General features: G+C 57.9%; 1 protein-coding gene across 3 annotated transcripts in view; it reads right to left on the reverse strand.

Annotated features, from left to right (window-relative positions):
* Positions 1-8,879, reverse strand: part of NKAIN1 (sodium/potassium transporting ATPase interacting 1) — a 39,507-nt gene extending 30,628 nt beyond the window's left edge. For 2 of the 3 annotated variants that reach the window (XR_008238782.1, XM_052811595.1), the window contains exon 1: positions 8,771-8,879. Coding sequence is in view for 1 of the 3 variants with exons in the window: in XM_052811595.1 (XP_052667555.1) it covers positions 8,771-8,824 (54 nt within the window). In the remaining 2 variants the exon portion in view is untranslated. Of the gene's footprint in view, positions 1-7,337; positions 7,422-8,770 lie in introns of all 3 variants that reach the window. The other variant, XR_008238783.1, reaches the window with a different exon arrangement.
* Positions 8,880-14,839: the final 5,960 nt, after the last annotated feature.

Below are 14,839 nucleotides of genomic sequence, written 5' to 3' on the forward strand. Positions count from 1 at the left end.
GCCTCTGGTTGTGTCCCCTGTGTGTGACAGTGCAGCTGCGTCCACGGGCCAGGCACGGTGGCCACGTCCATGCTGAGATGTCCCAGTCTGGGCAGTGAGGATGACGAGTGTGCCGGGACACAGCCAGGCCGGGAGCCTGCGCCGGTGGCTTTGCAGTGCCATTGTCACCGCCAGCCCCACGGGGTGCCCACGGGATGCTCAGTGCCAGGGGCTGCACCACGCTGCAGTGCCGCCTCCCCCAGTGTCCCCCCCAAGGGGACAGGTCCCTGTTGCTGGCTCAGAGCCAGGACACGGCACCACTCATGCGCAGTGACCAACTTCCACATGCACGTGTGATGAAGGGCTGCATGGGAAGTCCCCTGTTTGAGTGATTCCTAAACTGTCCCTGTCATGGGCTGCAAACAGCCCCCAGCTCAGCTCGGGGGTCCCGCCGGCCCCGGGGGGATGCAGCCGGATTCACCGCAGCCCCCCAGATACTTATGTTTTCTCGCACGCTTTTGGGCATCTGAGCAGCTCTGGGATGTTCCCCTCCAAACCCAGCCCGTGCCCTCCTGCATCCCTCCCTCGAAGCTCCTGCTTCCTAAGGCCTCCCCAGCATCACCGGGATGTGCCAAGCCTCCCAACACCCATGCCGAGCCCCCCCGATTCCCTGAGGGCTCCCAGCAGCCGATCCCTGATCGCAAAGGGAGGGCTGAGGGTGGTAGGAAGGATTTTAGGGGGGGATTAGCCCCGGAAAGCTCTGTGCTCCCACAGCTTGATCCCTGTCTGAGGACTACAGGGATGAGATGTTTGACTAGGGAGGAGTCCGGGCCTGATCCTGCACCCCCTTATGCAGCCACAGTCCCCTGGAGGGGTGGCAGCAGGTGGCCCCTGGCCAACACAGGACCAAGCTGCCATGGGTGCTCCTGGGGGACCTCCTCAGGTCCCCGAGGGGCTGGCGGGACACCCTTCTTCCCCAGCCCACCCCGCGTTCCCCTCCAGGGATCACAAAACACCGTCGGGAGGATTTTCTTGATTCATGTGTTGCCTCAAGCCACGAAGCGATGAAGGCCGTGTGGGACCACGTGGGGACAGGAGTGACAGGGGCAGAAACTGCCCCCAGCATTTCTGCGTAGGGTCCCCCCTCCAATGGGGTCCACCCTACAGCCCCCCTAAGTACTTGTGTATGCTTTTGGGCATCAGAGCAGCCCAAACATACCCCTCGAAACCCACCCCGTGACATCCTGCATCCCTCCCTCGAAGCTCCTACTTCCTAAACCCCCCAGCATCACCAGGATGTGCCAAGCCCACCAAAACCCATGCCGAGCCCCCCAACTGCCTGCAGGCTCCCAGCAGCCGATCCCTGATGGGGAAGGGGGAAACATCACCCCAACACGGGTCCCTGCGGTACCTCCCGCCCCAGTGCAGGGGCAACTGGCTGCAAAAATCACTGGAAAATAAGGCAAAATGTGCCAGCGTAGGACCCCCGTTGGGGCAGGGTGGGAGGGATGGCTGCGGCGTGGCCGCATCCTGCCCCGCCGCTCCCATGTGGGTGCAGGCAAAGCAGCACTTGGGCAATTGGTTTTTTCTCCCCCAAATCTCCTTCTGCCGCAGAGTGAAAACCAAAGACGGGTGAAATTTCCCAGCCAAGCACATGGGAGCTGTTATTAACCTTATTAATAAACCACTCGGGGTTTAATGTCCTGTTTAAATATGATGGGGGCTGCTCTCTGCCAACTTTGCCTTTCCAGTTTTCCAGGCCGTTACATACATATTTTGAAAATTGAAATAAAGAGCTGCTTTCGAATGAGGGGAAGAAAAAAAAAGATGCCAAGGGGCCCACCCTGAGCTGCTCTGCCCTTCTGAGCATCCCCCTGGGATTCAGGCAGAGTATTTTCTCCCCACTCAAACCCCAATGCTCCATCACTTCCAGCCAAAAACTGCTCCCAGCTCCATGCTGCAATGGGGACAAGGACATCCTGGGGCATCCCAGGAGGATGAGGGATGGGGATACAGCCTGGACCGCCGGGATGAGAGGGGTCTGAAGCCGCCCGCCTACAGCTCGGCTTGGCCAGGTGCCGCAGCGATCAATACATAATAACCTGCATCTTGCCGGCCGTCGCTGGAGGAGCTGTTAAGACGTGCAGCCAGACTTGATGGGAACGTTAGGGTTTTGTGGGTCTTTCATCCCTGCCGTGTGCTCCTGGCCATTTTCTCCCCTTTCCATAAGTATATACCCAAGCCTCGGTACCCAGCGATGGGTGCAGCATCCCAAGGGGTCCCCAGCCCCGTGGAGGGAGGCGATGCTGGCAGGACCCCGCTCCCCGGGGTGATGCGCAATGGCTGCCAGGTTACAAAGCCCTTTTCCAGCCCCAGAGCATCAGCGCAAGGCTGGGAGGATGCCGGTACCCCAGTGCCTGCACCCAGCATCCTCCCAACAGCCGTAACCAGCGCTGTATCGACATTTGTGGGTGAAGCAGGATCAGTGCAGCACTGGCAGTGCCACGGGCTTAGCGCTGGGTCCAAGTCCCAGCAAGGGATGTGGGTTTCCCATCAGGAAATTAATTTCTCCACAATGAGTTTTGAACTGTTTGAACCCCAAATCCTTCTCCCTGCTCAGTTATTCAGCCCCTCGAGGTCCTCCCTGTGCTTTCTCTCCAGAGAAACCGGGGGGAGAGGAGCCGACAGCTCCATTGCAGGGGGACAAAGTGGTGGGAGCCATCGGGCTGGGGGAGAGCATCCCTCGGGGCTTCAAGTCTGCAAACAAATAAAGCCGCAAGGAGCTTCGCTGAGATGTTCATCGATCCACGAGCAGCGAGTTCCCGCAGCAAAACCAACCGGTTCACTGCCAATACACAACCCAGGGCACTCGGCACCTCCCAAGCATGTCCACTTGTCACTGGCGCGGGGACGTCCCTGCGGTCCCCTGCATCCCCCGCGGATGCATGGAGTCAACGGCCAGCATCAAGCCCGGGGCAAGCACTGGCCAAAGGCAGCGGGGAAAAGCCGTCACACCCAGAGGTAATTTCTTGCTGCGGTTAATCACCTTCGGGGCTAAAAAGCCGCTTTTCTCCCCCCAACCCACTCTCTTTGCCTTATTTCTCCTGCGTTAAGGACTGTTGGTACTGGGAATCTCTTCCACCTCCCCATCTTCCCTCAGACCAGCCACAGAGACTGAGCTTCTCAAGAGGCTGCTTTGCCACATCTTCCAACCTCAGATCTCTCTTCCCGATCCCCTCCCGATGTCTTGGTGACATATTTTGGGATGGGAGACCCAGCTGCCCCACGGGCTGGCAGGGATGCGGTACCGGGGCGCCTGTCTCTGACTCGCCCTGCGCCAGGCGACGCTCATCATCCTCCCATTGGTCCACACGTTTTCTCCTGTGATGATTTTATTCCTTCTCTTCTTTCTTTCTATTACTGAAACGAGCATCATTGATTTTTTATAGCGCTAATTTTTTTCCTAACAGAAAGCCACCTGGGATTAAATCAAATTGCTTATCGGCATCTAAACACTATTATGGCAGCTCAGTCCCTTTCAGCAGCCAAACTTGTGAGCTCAATAAGAAACAAGATCAAGTTTGGCTGGACGAGATTCATTTTCCCAGACATCAATTAGGCCACTGGCTTTTAGGCTTTGCTGATCACATCGTGCATCAACCTTTCCTTCCCATGCTCTCACGGCTTCGGTGTTGGGCCAGGCTGTTTTCTGGCTCATCCTCTTTACTTTCTCTACAACCCAGCCCTCCGAGACATTTATTTTCCAGTCCCCATCGCTCCCAGCTCTGTTACAAACCGGCATGAATGATTTAGAGAGTTCTTCAACCAGTCTCGTTAATACTCTTGGGTGCACATTAGCTGGTCCTGCAAATTTAGACGTACTGCACTTTAATCGCGGTTTTAATTGCAAGCTGTAACGCTCTGCCTTCCCAAACGCGCACCAATAAACCTTTATAGCGGCCTGTCAAGCAAAACTCTGCCTGTGAATAATGCGGATGCGCTGGAGGATGCACATCCATGCGGAGGTCTCGCCAGGCTGGCATGCTTCTCCACAGCCACCCGCACCCGTGGTCCCTCCTGTGGCTCTTGGGGTGGTCACCTGGGGAGGTGACAAGGTGGCTTGGGGTTTTTCATGCCTCTAACACATGCAGTTCCCACCTTGGGGCTGTCTCTGGATCCTCGACGCTGCCCATCCCCAGAGCATCCCCATTCCTCCCCGCCAGCACCCACCACCCCACAGCATCCCCAGGCGCGGAGGCATCGCCGCACCCATCGTGTCCCATCCCGCGGAGATGGGGTGCAGGGAAACGAGGGGCTCGCCATCCCTGATGTCTCCGTCAGCCCCCCCATTTCCATGGCAACCATGCAAATGTGAAAGCTTTCCATAATCATTAGGGAGCGGAGCCGAGCAGTACAAACAGTGACTGCAGTAGATTACATGCCTATTATGAACAGTCGCACCTTCTGAGCACTGGTAATTATACCTAATTGTGCATTTAATTGTGTAATTGAAAAACCCCATCCAGAGTTCAGCCTGGGCTCCTTTCCCCCTTCCCTGGCGGTGGGAAGGTGGCCGGGGGCAGCTCTGGCCCCGCTGTCCTCGTGCCGGGGATCGGGCACGATGGGAACCGTGCGAGGACAAAAGATGCTGGCAGATGTCAGAGGTGGCTGACTCTTGCAGGTGCCGGAGCCAGAGGGTTGGTGGCCAAAAATGGGCAAATGAGGGCAGGAGGGGTGATGGGGCTGGCAGGGGACAGCAGGGCCATGGACCACCCTGCGGGTGCAGCGTGGTCCTGCTGGGGAAGGGGACATCACACAGGGCTGGTGGGTGGTTGAGGGATGCAGGGGATGGGACCATCCTCTCCCTTTGCCCATCCTTCGTTAAGCCAACCCCGTTAGCTCCTTCTCCAGGCTCGGTGATGGGAGGTTGCATCCCGGAGGCTCTTGGTGTGAACCCCACAGCTCGGGCAGGCAGGATGGGATGGACCCACGGCCCGTCTCCCTGCACCCCGACCCCAGGAGGCTGCAGGAGGAAGGATGCCAGTGCCGACGCAGCGTGGTACAGCATGGCATGGCATGGCATGGCACTGCACGATGCCAGCCTGGCAGGCTCCGGCAGGCTCAGTGGGGCGGGAGGTGCCAACCGAGCTTTGCTTTTCCAGCCAATTAAAGGAGAAGGAGAGAAACAAAGAAGGAAATGAAACCCTGGTTCAGAGCGATGCCGAGCTCTGCCAGGCAGAAGTGCGAGTGCTGAGCATCTCCTGTCCCCACCCAGCTCTGGGGCTGGACCTGTATCCTACCCCCCAGTGAGCCCCATGCTGCAGGGTGAGGCAATGGAGTCACCACTTTGGGATAGAGAAGGAGCCCGCTCAAGCAAGCCTGCCCTGCGCCAGCGCCTGAGCCCCAGGGTACAGAATGGGATGGCCAAGGGGCGTGTGACAGCAGCTGGCCGGATCCAGCCAGACCTCAGCTTCCAGCAGTCCACATCCCGATATCCCGTATCACTGCCTCTGAGGTTGGGTACACCGCCCCCCCCGCAGCAGTGCAGCTGTCCCAATCTGCAGCTGACACCACTAGGCTTCAGAGTTAACAAGAGTCACGGCTTGTGGCTCTCACACCCCTGTGCCCGTGCTGGCAGTGGCAAGCAGGGCAGCATCACCTCCGGGTTCATTTTCCACCCAACCACCTCAGTGGCTCTTGCCTTCGCATAAAGAAAAGATAGGTCCTCCCAACAACAATGGGCATCCCCAAGGAAGGTTTACTAAGCCACCACAAACCCCCAGCCAGTTATTCAGTCTCCCAGATAATGGGGAGGACCAGCAAAAACCTGAGAATTTTGATTTCATCCCACCTCCTCAGCATAAATATCTCCCGGCAGCCCCTCTCAAGGTGGGGCAGAGCTGGTGGGTACCTGACAAGTGGATCCCTGGGGTTTTTCCAGAGAAAAAAACATAAATGGAAGCAAAATCTGGCAGGTGCTGCTTGTCCCCTGGGAATGGAGACACCCAGCGCTTGCAGCATCACCTCGCCGAGCGGTGGAGAAGGAGCATGTAGGATATTTGGATGCTCCAAAAGGGCTGCCCGGGCTCCCCACCATGCCATGGCCTGAAAACCAGTTTCCCAAACTGGTTCAGGTGCAACTACTGCCGTGAGGTCTGGGCTGCGTGGGGTGGAGCAGGCAGGGCTCTGCCCGCACTGGGCAGGGCGTGTTGCCTCTCCAGACCTGCCTTATCCCACCCCAGCATGGGGGGCCGTGCATGTGGACCTTGTACCCAGTGGGTGCCAGCAGCACCCTGGCACCCTGCAGCCACCACGAGCATCCCCCATGTCTACGGGGGACAAGGGACCAGGGGCTCATCCCCCAGTGACCACATTGCAAATATCGGGGAAACCAACGGGGACGTGAGAAGGTGCCCGCAGGGTTACAGCGGCACCCGGGGAGCCACAGGAAGGTGCCTGCGGGTAGGTGGCCTGGCAGTGAGGACCAGCCGGAGATGATCCATCACCCCAGGGCAGGCTGCATCTCACCCACGCTGCTTTGTTTAAGGGAAACTGAGGCACAGGCTAGCTGGTGAGGTTTAGGAAGCCAGCATGCTCACTGGGTAGCCTCGCTGTTGGCACAAGCTGACCCTGCAGCAATGGGGTACGGCTTCCCGGGCAGTCCCAGCACACACCAGTCCAACCCCAGCCCCAGCGGCTGGGGGCACTGGGAGCACGGCTGTCACCCCCCGCCCCCATAGTACAGAGGACCCAGAATGGGCATCAGGGCTACCTGGACGGAGGGGACACGTTCCCCGCGGTGCCATCCCCATGTTGGGGGTGGCACAGAGCAGTTGAAGCAGAGCAGAGGAGCAGAGCTGGGGTCAGGCGTCATCCCTGCTCCCCATCGTCCCCTCCCAAACCTCAGCACCGCCTGGTCCACGCACCCCGGCCATGCCACCTCGGGGATGAATATTGGCCTCGATCACCCGAGGGGACACCCTGATGGCACCCGCCACCTCCACTGCCCTGGGCTTGGCTGAGGCCAGGGCTGTGGGTGGGCACCCAGACCCCCCCCACCCCAGGCAGGGCACCCAGTGGCACCTTTTCCCCATGGGGCGGTGTGGGTGCCACCGCTGTGGGATGGGGTGCTGGTGGTGGGGGACATCTCCCCACGGCTGGCGGGATGCACGCTGCTGCCTCTGGAGCTGGGAAGGAGCTTGGGAGAGCATCCCGTAGGCTGGGAGGGGATAAGCTGGAGTACGGGGTGAGCCCGGGGTGGAAAGGCCACCGGGAAGGGACCAATTTTGGAGCCAAGCCTTTGGGGATGCCAGCAGCACCAGGACACACAGGGTGAGGGGTGGAGAGGAAAGCCTGACCTCAATCTGCAGCGCAAAGTTTCTCCGGGTGTGAGCAGGAGCTGCTCTCCCAGCCCGGGAGCTCGCGCCGATTCAGTTCTTCCCCTAAAATAAATAGATTAAAATCTCTTGGATCTGGGATATCTCAGGGAATAAATGCCAACAAACCTGTTTGGGAGCTGAGTGGTAAAAAAAAAGTGACCGAAGGCCAGGAAACTCCCGCACACCCAAAAAACACCCGTCGGATTTATTCTGAATAAGGGGGAAGGTGAGCGAAACGCAAAGCAAGACTTTACAGACCGAACCGGGCGGACAGCTGGGGACACGAGAGGCCATTCCTGCTGGGAACAGTGGGACTTCAGCCCAGGGATAAGCCCACCGTGGCTCCACTCCCCGGGGTCCAGGACTGGCTTCGAAGCTTCTCGCATCCCCCCCAGGGAAGCCTGGTCCCCCCCCTCTATCCAAGGGTAGGGACCCCTCCCCACTCGCTGCCTTCCGAAGGATGGAGAATGAACAAGAGCAACGCCGGGAAGAAAGTGCCTGTCAGCAGGATGCCACCATCATCTCCAGAGCAGATCCGGAGCCCGTTTCCATCGCTGCCTCCATCCACCCCATCACCCCCCCGATCCCCGGGGACACCACGGGCTGACCGCCACGCGTTTCGGCAATCCCCCCCTCATTTTCCTCGCCGCAATGAGCCCCGGCATGGCCGTAGGGACAAGTTTGAAGATGCTGATTCTCCGTTAACGAACCACCCAGCCGGGATAATTAATCGCAACCTCATCGGCACTGGTTTTAGCTGAAAAGCGCCCGAATACCCCACGCGCTCCCTTCGCCTGCTCCTCTGTCAGCAGCCTGATGAAGATTGATTCAGAGGCGGCGGCAAGCGTGGCAACTAATTATTACGAAGACCGACAATCCTATTAAAATTAAACCTCTCCCTTCTCTCTGCCCGCAACATCCCAGCGTCCCCCGGCCGCGGGCAGACGGGTCCCGCTTGAAAGCAGGAGAGTTTACAAAGTGCTGGCAGCGGCTCCAAGTTTCCCTCTTGCCCCGACTCAGGGGACCAGCACCCCAAGAAACATCCTTGGAGTCACCAGGATGGGAGACCACCAGTGGGAGCAAACTCGGAGGGAAGAGGCTGCAGTTGGGAACAAAGCTCACACCTGCTGGAGACGCATCCCCAGGCGCTGACAGCACAGGGAACTGGTTGGCATCCATCTCCCCAGCCTCAACTCCAGCCAGCGCTGGATTGAGGTAGGGGACGAGGGTGGCATTCGGTCCTCCTGGATTATTATTTTTTCTTTTTCTTTTTTTTTTTTTTTTTTTTGGGTGGCAGTGAAGCATCCCCAAGCAAGGTCACCGCCGAGACAGAGTGGGTAGCGGTGACAGCCAACATTTCGCACAAAGCACAACCCGGCATGCTGATGAGCGCGGACGGCCCCTCGCCTTACCAGCTGCAGGCAGCAGAATCCGACCAGCGTACATCTCCCATTGCATCTCCCCATGGTTTCCCAGCCGGAGCCTCGGATTTCCCCCACCGTGGCCTCGCGTCGCCGTCCTCCAGCTCCTCACCAGCCTCCCCTTCGCCAGCAGAGCCGCCACCCGGGGAGCATCAGGGGGGCACCAGCAACATGTCCCGCTCTCCAGCCTCCGGCCAGCCCCAGTACTTTCTTCACAGCAGCCCTGCCGTCTCCCGCATCCTGCCAGGTTAGCACAGAGGCGGGCTGGGCTCAGAAAGGGGCATCGCCCCCCTTCTCCGCCTTCCCCCCCCCCCAAGCCCCGCTCCCCCCGAGCCCGCTACAGCCCCATCCCCCGGTGCAGGGACCCCGGGGCCGCGCACACCTCGCCATCCATCCCCGGGGCGCGCAGGTTTGCGCGGAGCCCGCCCGGCCCCTCTATTGTCTCTCCCGCACAGCCGCGCTCCGCGCCCCGGGGGCGGGCGGGGAGGAGGCGGCGGGTGGGGTCGGGGGCGCGCCGGGCAGGGCGGGCCGCGGCCGCCGGAACAAGGCGAGACGCGCTCCCGGCGGGGCCCGGCGGGCGGCGCGGCCGGGCGGGGGGGAGGCGAGGCCGGGCACGCCAGAGCCGCGCCGAGCCCTTGGCGGCTTCCGGGGGCGCGGGGCAGCGCGGCCCCCTCGCCGCAGCCGGCGGCAGGCGCGGCTCCTGGTCGCGCCCGCCTTTCGTTGTCGTCAGTGTTTGTCTTTTTAATCGCAGATTTTTTTTTTTTTTTTTTTCCCCCTCCGGAGCCAGGTGGGGCTGGGTTAAATCCCGGCGGTTTGCAAATGCAAAGGGCTGGTGAGCTGCTGCCCTCCCCCTTCCTTCGGCCCTGCGGCCCTTGGGTGTTGCCTGGACCCGCAGCACAGGGACCTCGCAGCCACCTCCTCTAGGGGCGTCCCTGGGGTGGCCCTGCCAGGGCAGCAGCTGGGCTTGCAGGGAGCACAGATGGCCCAGCCCTGGGAGGAAAGCCCCCAAGATGCCCCTGCAGAGCCCTGCTCCGCAGCCCAGCACACGCGGCTCCAGAGCTGGGAGCGACCGCTGGCTGGAGGCAAGAGAGCACCCAGCCATCCGGCTTTGGGTCTCTGCTCCTGGAGGGCTCGCAGGCTCAAACCCAGCAGGTCTGGACAAGGAGGTGAGTGCAGGCAGAGCTGGCAGGGTATGGCCCTTAACCGCCACCCACCCGGCTCGCCTTTGTTCTTTTTTCATAGCACACCTTCAGGGGGATTGGAGAGTGCACATCTGCCAAGGAATAACTGGGATGCTGCTTTTCCAGTGCTTTAGAAACCTCCTTCTGAAATGCCACCCAGCAGAAGGACTTGGGAAGAGTTCGCTGCTTTTCAGTTCTATGATTTCTTAATCCTCAGTCCTGATTTTTATAAGGAAGCATCTCCTAAACAAGCCCCACAGACTCTTAGGTGTCAGAGCAGCTCTGCAGGGGATCCGAGGGGCTGCAACATTACAGATGCGTTTGTGTGCCAGTGTCGGTCTGGCCATGGTCTAACCTGGCCCATCCAAGCTTGCAGGGGCCCAGCCAGACCACACGTCCCCATGCACTGCTGGGACCAACCTACAGCACCTACCACACCCGGAGCTTTTCCTTCATCCTCCGTGGTGGGAATTTCTCTCCCTCCCAGCTGTTCTGTGCTCCCAGGAGTGTTTCGGGAGGCCCGCGCATGGCTGAAGGACAGGGCTTTGCAGCAAACGCTTCCATGAATGCAAAAACCATGCCGCAAAAATGCAGTGGGTTCACCAAGCAATCCTCTTAACCAGGGGTCCTGGGAGAGGTGGTTGAACCCAGACTGAGCCAGTGGGTGTTTGAAACACAGGGACCTCCGCATTTATTCCACGCTATCTCAGGCTGGTTAAGTGAGAGCACAGTGAGCTGCAACCTCCACCAGCCCTGCGTACACCCACGCCTTGCCGTGCAGGCTGCCGAGGATCCCACCCGTGGACCTGGCCCCCTTGTGACACCCACACTGCGAGCTTGACTCCATCACCCCCAGCGTTGCTGGCCCCATCATCTCCAAGTCCTCACCAAGAGCCTGAGAGAGGTCCCAGCACCCTCATCCCATGGGGAGAGGTGTCCCAGGCTCCTAGGGGTTATCTGGGTGCATAAGGCAGGGCGACCAGACCCGTCTCCAGGATCGAGCTTGTGGGTTCCTCTAGGGTTTGAACACAGCCAGAAACTGGACCAGAGGGACCGGTTTCACCCCATGGGTCGAAAAAAGATGAGGACCCAACCGCCCCGTAGCATCTCCTTGGCAATGGCCGGGCAAATCTGCTCAGTTCAACTCTCCCCATCAGCTCCAAAAAATACCAGAGAAAGGCAAATCACCCTGATGTACAATTATGAAAACCAATACAATGGAGCCGAGATCCTGCCTGGCTCTCGACCAGGTGGAGTTTCGCGAGGAATCAATTTTAGATTAAAAAAGGTCAATATAGCATGTCAAGGCACTTCCCTAGAAGACAAGGAGATAACTTCATTTGTGAGCGGGTGGGAAACAAGCCCAACATTTTGTCTTTGGCTCCGCTCATAACCCACCACCCTCCAGACCCCACAACCCTTGGCTTTTTTTTATTTTTTTGCAAGAAAAAAACCTGATGACCAAAATTACAGAGGAAATATTAGGAGGAAATTAAATCGGGGTCATGTTATTCATTCATGGGGATGTGAAGATATATGCTTTGATGTGCACCCAGAGCTGCCACCAAGCCCTGGCAGGCCTCGGTTTCCCCAACACCCATTGCGATGGTGATGCCGCAGCCTCATCCCAAATAATGCATCCCTGCCCTCCAGGAGCTTGGGTATGGCATTGGTCCCCATCCCAGCCCTTTGGGATGGAGATGGGAGAGAAGCCGTCTCCCCCTGGGGCTGAGCCTCCGCTTCACTGCCACCCCACATCCCATGGGGGGGGTGACAGGAGATGTCCCCCATGGCCACTGCGGAGGTCACCAGCCACGGGGACATCCTCAAGCCTGGAGTTAGCACAGCTGCCGGGGACCTCTCTACTCACCCAGGGGCTCTGGCAGCCCCCCAGGACCGGCAGCGGGGCTGAATCTGGCCCGGCCAAGCCCTCCATCCCTGGGGCAGGAGGAGCAAGGTGAGATTGCTTCCCTGGGTACACAAAATCATCTCCTTCCACCAAAAAGGGGTGTTTTAATTAAAAAAAAGCCTGGATCCTTATGCCAGCGAGAGATCTCTCTGCTAGGGGTATAAACAGAACACGTGGAAATAGAGGTTTTTCACTAAACTGGTATTTTTACCCAAAAATGTCTATTTTTTGCTCAAGAAAACCAACACAGGGATTTTATTTATTTATTTATTCATTATTTTTCCCTTTTTTTCCCCTCAAAAAATTCTAGAGCAGAAAGAAATCACACCACCAGCAGCTTTTGCTCCCCTTCCCCAGCTGAAGGCAGGGACGTGCCATGGAGAGCTGCGCTCCTGCCGGGACACCAGGACTTTGGGCACTTGTATCCATCACCAGATTTATTCAGTATTTCCAAACAGAGCGAAAAAATAAAATATGACTCCCCAGGATGAGCATCAGCAACGCTCCCAATACAGCCAGCAAATAGTTATTTGGGGGAAGAAGGAGGTGCAAAGCTGCTGCAGGGCAAGCCAGGCTGAGGATGCTGTTTGCTGCCTTAAAAAAGGCAAAACCAGGAAAAAAAGGTGGTTTAAACACCCAGGGGACATCACAGTTTTGCAGCCCCAAGCCCTAGCATTGGAGTTGGCTTTTTTTTCCCCTTCTTTTCCTCATGGGCTCTTGGGGTTGATTTTTTTTCCTTCTTTTGGGCTGAAACCACTGTCCAGGCTTGGTGATGATTCAGAATGTGAATTTTGGGGGCAAATTTATACCGGATCTCTGCTCAGGGATGTCCTTGGTAGAGGCCAGTGGGGATGTGCCAGCCCATGGGAGCTGCTGCGGAGACAAAGCCAAGGGGGCTGGTGAGCATCTGTCACCCACTCAGGCAGTAATTAATGGCACTAAGTCATCAGAACAAGACAAAATGATGATTTTTGGCATGTTTATTGGCAAAGAAATCTTTGAAGGGGCCCCATCTATCTGCGTTATGGTGATGGGGAAAAGATATTTACTCCAATGCACTATGTAAATCAGTGTGGGATAAACACATGCAAAGCATTGGCACAGGTCACATGTAATTAAGCCAGACGGGTAATTCCCCTTAACGGGGAGCAGGGATGGGGTTTGTGCCTCGCTCAGGTTAAATCCCTCCAGAGGCTGATAGGTGGCTGGATTTGGGGTGAAGAGCCATGATACGCACACCTTCGCTGCTCAAGGGATGAAGGTCTCCAGGATTCATGCTAATAAGCCCCTAATTAACCAGTGGCCGGAGTGGCAGAGCAGCCCTGTCAAGGCGAGGGAGAAGGTGACGAGGTGCAGCCCAGCACCTTGTGATGGGGCAGCCAAGCTGGAGCCGGTAGCGGGGATGGACACGGCTCCTCAGGGCTGTGCTGGGACAGAGCGGCCTGGGGACAGGGACATCCCGGTCCCAGGGTCAGGGGTGCTCCGGCTCTGGGGTCAGGGATGCCCCATCCCCGGGGTCAGGGATGCTCCATCCCTGGGACGAGGGGTGCTCTCTGTGATGGGGAGCCCAAATCTGGGTAGGCATCAGGCTCGTGCTAAGGGTGCCGGACGCCAGCCCACACCCAGCACCTCTGGTGCTGGCCTTGACCCTGAACCCATCCTTCCTCGCTTCTCCTGGGAACAGCCCCAAACCCCAGCGATTCAGAGCCCCGAGGGACACCTCGTGTCACCCCACGCGGGGCGTCCTCCACCCACCCAGCCCCACAGGGACCAAGGGAAGGGCCACGACAGAGCAAACCAAACCGAAGCGACTTCCCCAACCACCTCCAGCAATAAACACACATCTATTTAACCAACCTTTCCCCAATTTTAACATAATTAGCCATCAGTCTGCCAATCAATGTCAGCTCCTGCAGATCACCGTTAATGGATCGCTGTTCAGCCGGCTGTTATTGAATCGATATAGAAATTAAAATGCATTCACGCCATTCTTTCTCAGCTGTCATCTTATCTCGGTGTCTAGCAAAAAGCGCGGCAGATTACAGAATCCATCATCATTTAGCCTTTGTAGCTCACAAAATTCATAATTAACAACAAATTTCTATTCACTTGCTCATGTAATTTAATTAGTTTTCCATTAAATAGAGACTAAATATCATCTAATCCCCCAACAGAGCAAATAATTGTTTTCCATTCTTTTAGAAATTATCACTTGCTTATTGTAACTATCAAAATTCATTAGAAGCCTTGGAGCAGCAGTGGGAAAAGGTGGGAAAAGTGCTGGAGGAAGGATAGGGAGGTAATTAGAGGGGGTGGCAGGGCCGGGGCTGCCCTTGGCTGAGCCGGGACCTCCCGGTGATACCCCTGTTGTGCCCAGCATAGGGATCACCAGCACCCAGCGCAGGATCCCACCTGCTGCACCATGCCCGGGTGCTGTGGGTACCGCATCTGCCTCCAGCCGTGATCGCTTGCTGATGCTGGCATTGCTGAAGGGTCAAGGACCAGGATGGGGATGAGGATGGGGATGGGGACGACCACAGAGGACCATGTCAGGGGGTCACTGTCAGCCCCCCCAGTCCCCACCGAAAGGCCGGGAAGCAGCCGGCAGCCCCTGCCACAGCAGCTCTATTGCACAGAGGTAATAGATCTGGGTCCCGGGAAAGATTTAATTTATAGTGGAAATCTCTCAAGCAAATACCTCCCTTGGAGGAATAAACCTGTTTAAGAAAACAATTTTCTCTGCGCTTGGATTATGCCTTTAACGGTTTGCTGCTGTGATGCCCTGGAGCTGGCACGGCTCTGGCATGGGACAAGAGCCAAGAGGGGCCCACACTCACTTGGGTGCAGCCTTCCACAGGAGGAAACCAGCCCCTGGGGCTGCCCGGCCCCAAATCCCCCTGGATGCTCTGCTGCCCAGTGTGGGGCATCGCCCTGTCCCTGAGGCGGAGTGGCAGTGCTGGACCTGGCAGT

The sequence above is a fragment of the Harpia harpyja genome, chromosome 16 (genome assembly GCF_026419915.1).
Source record: "Harpia harpyja isolate bHarHar1 chromosome 16, bHarHar1 primary haplotype, whole genome shotgun sequence".
Lineage (NCBI taxonomy): Eukaryota > Metazoa > Chordata > Aves > Accipitriformes > Accipitridae > Harpia > Harpia harpyja.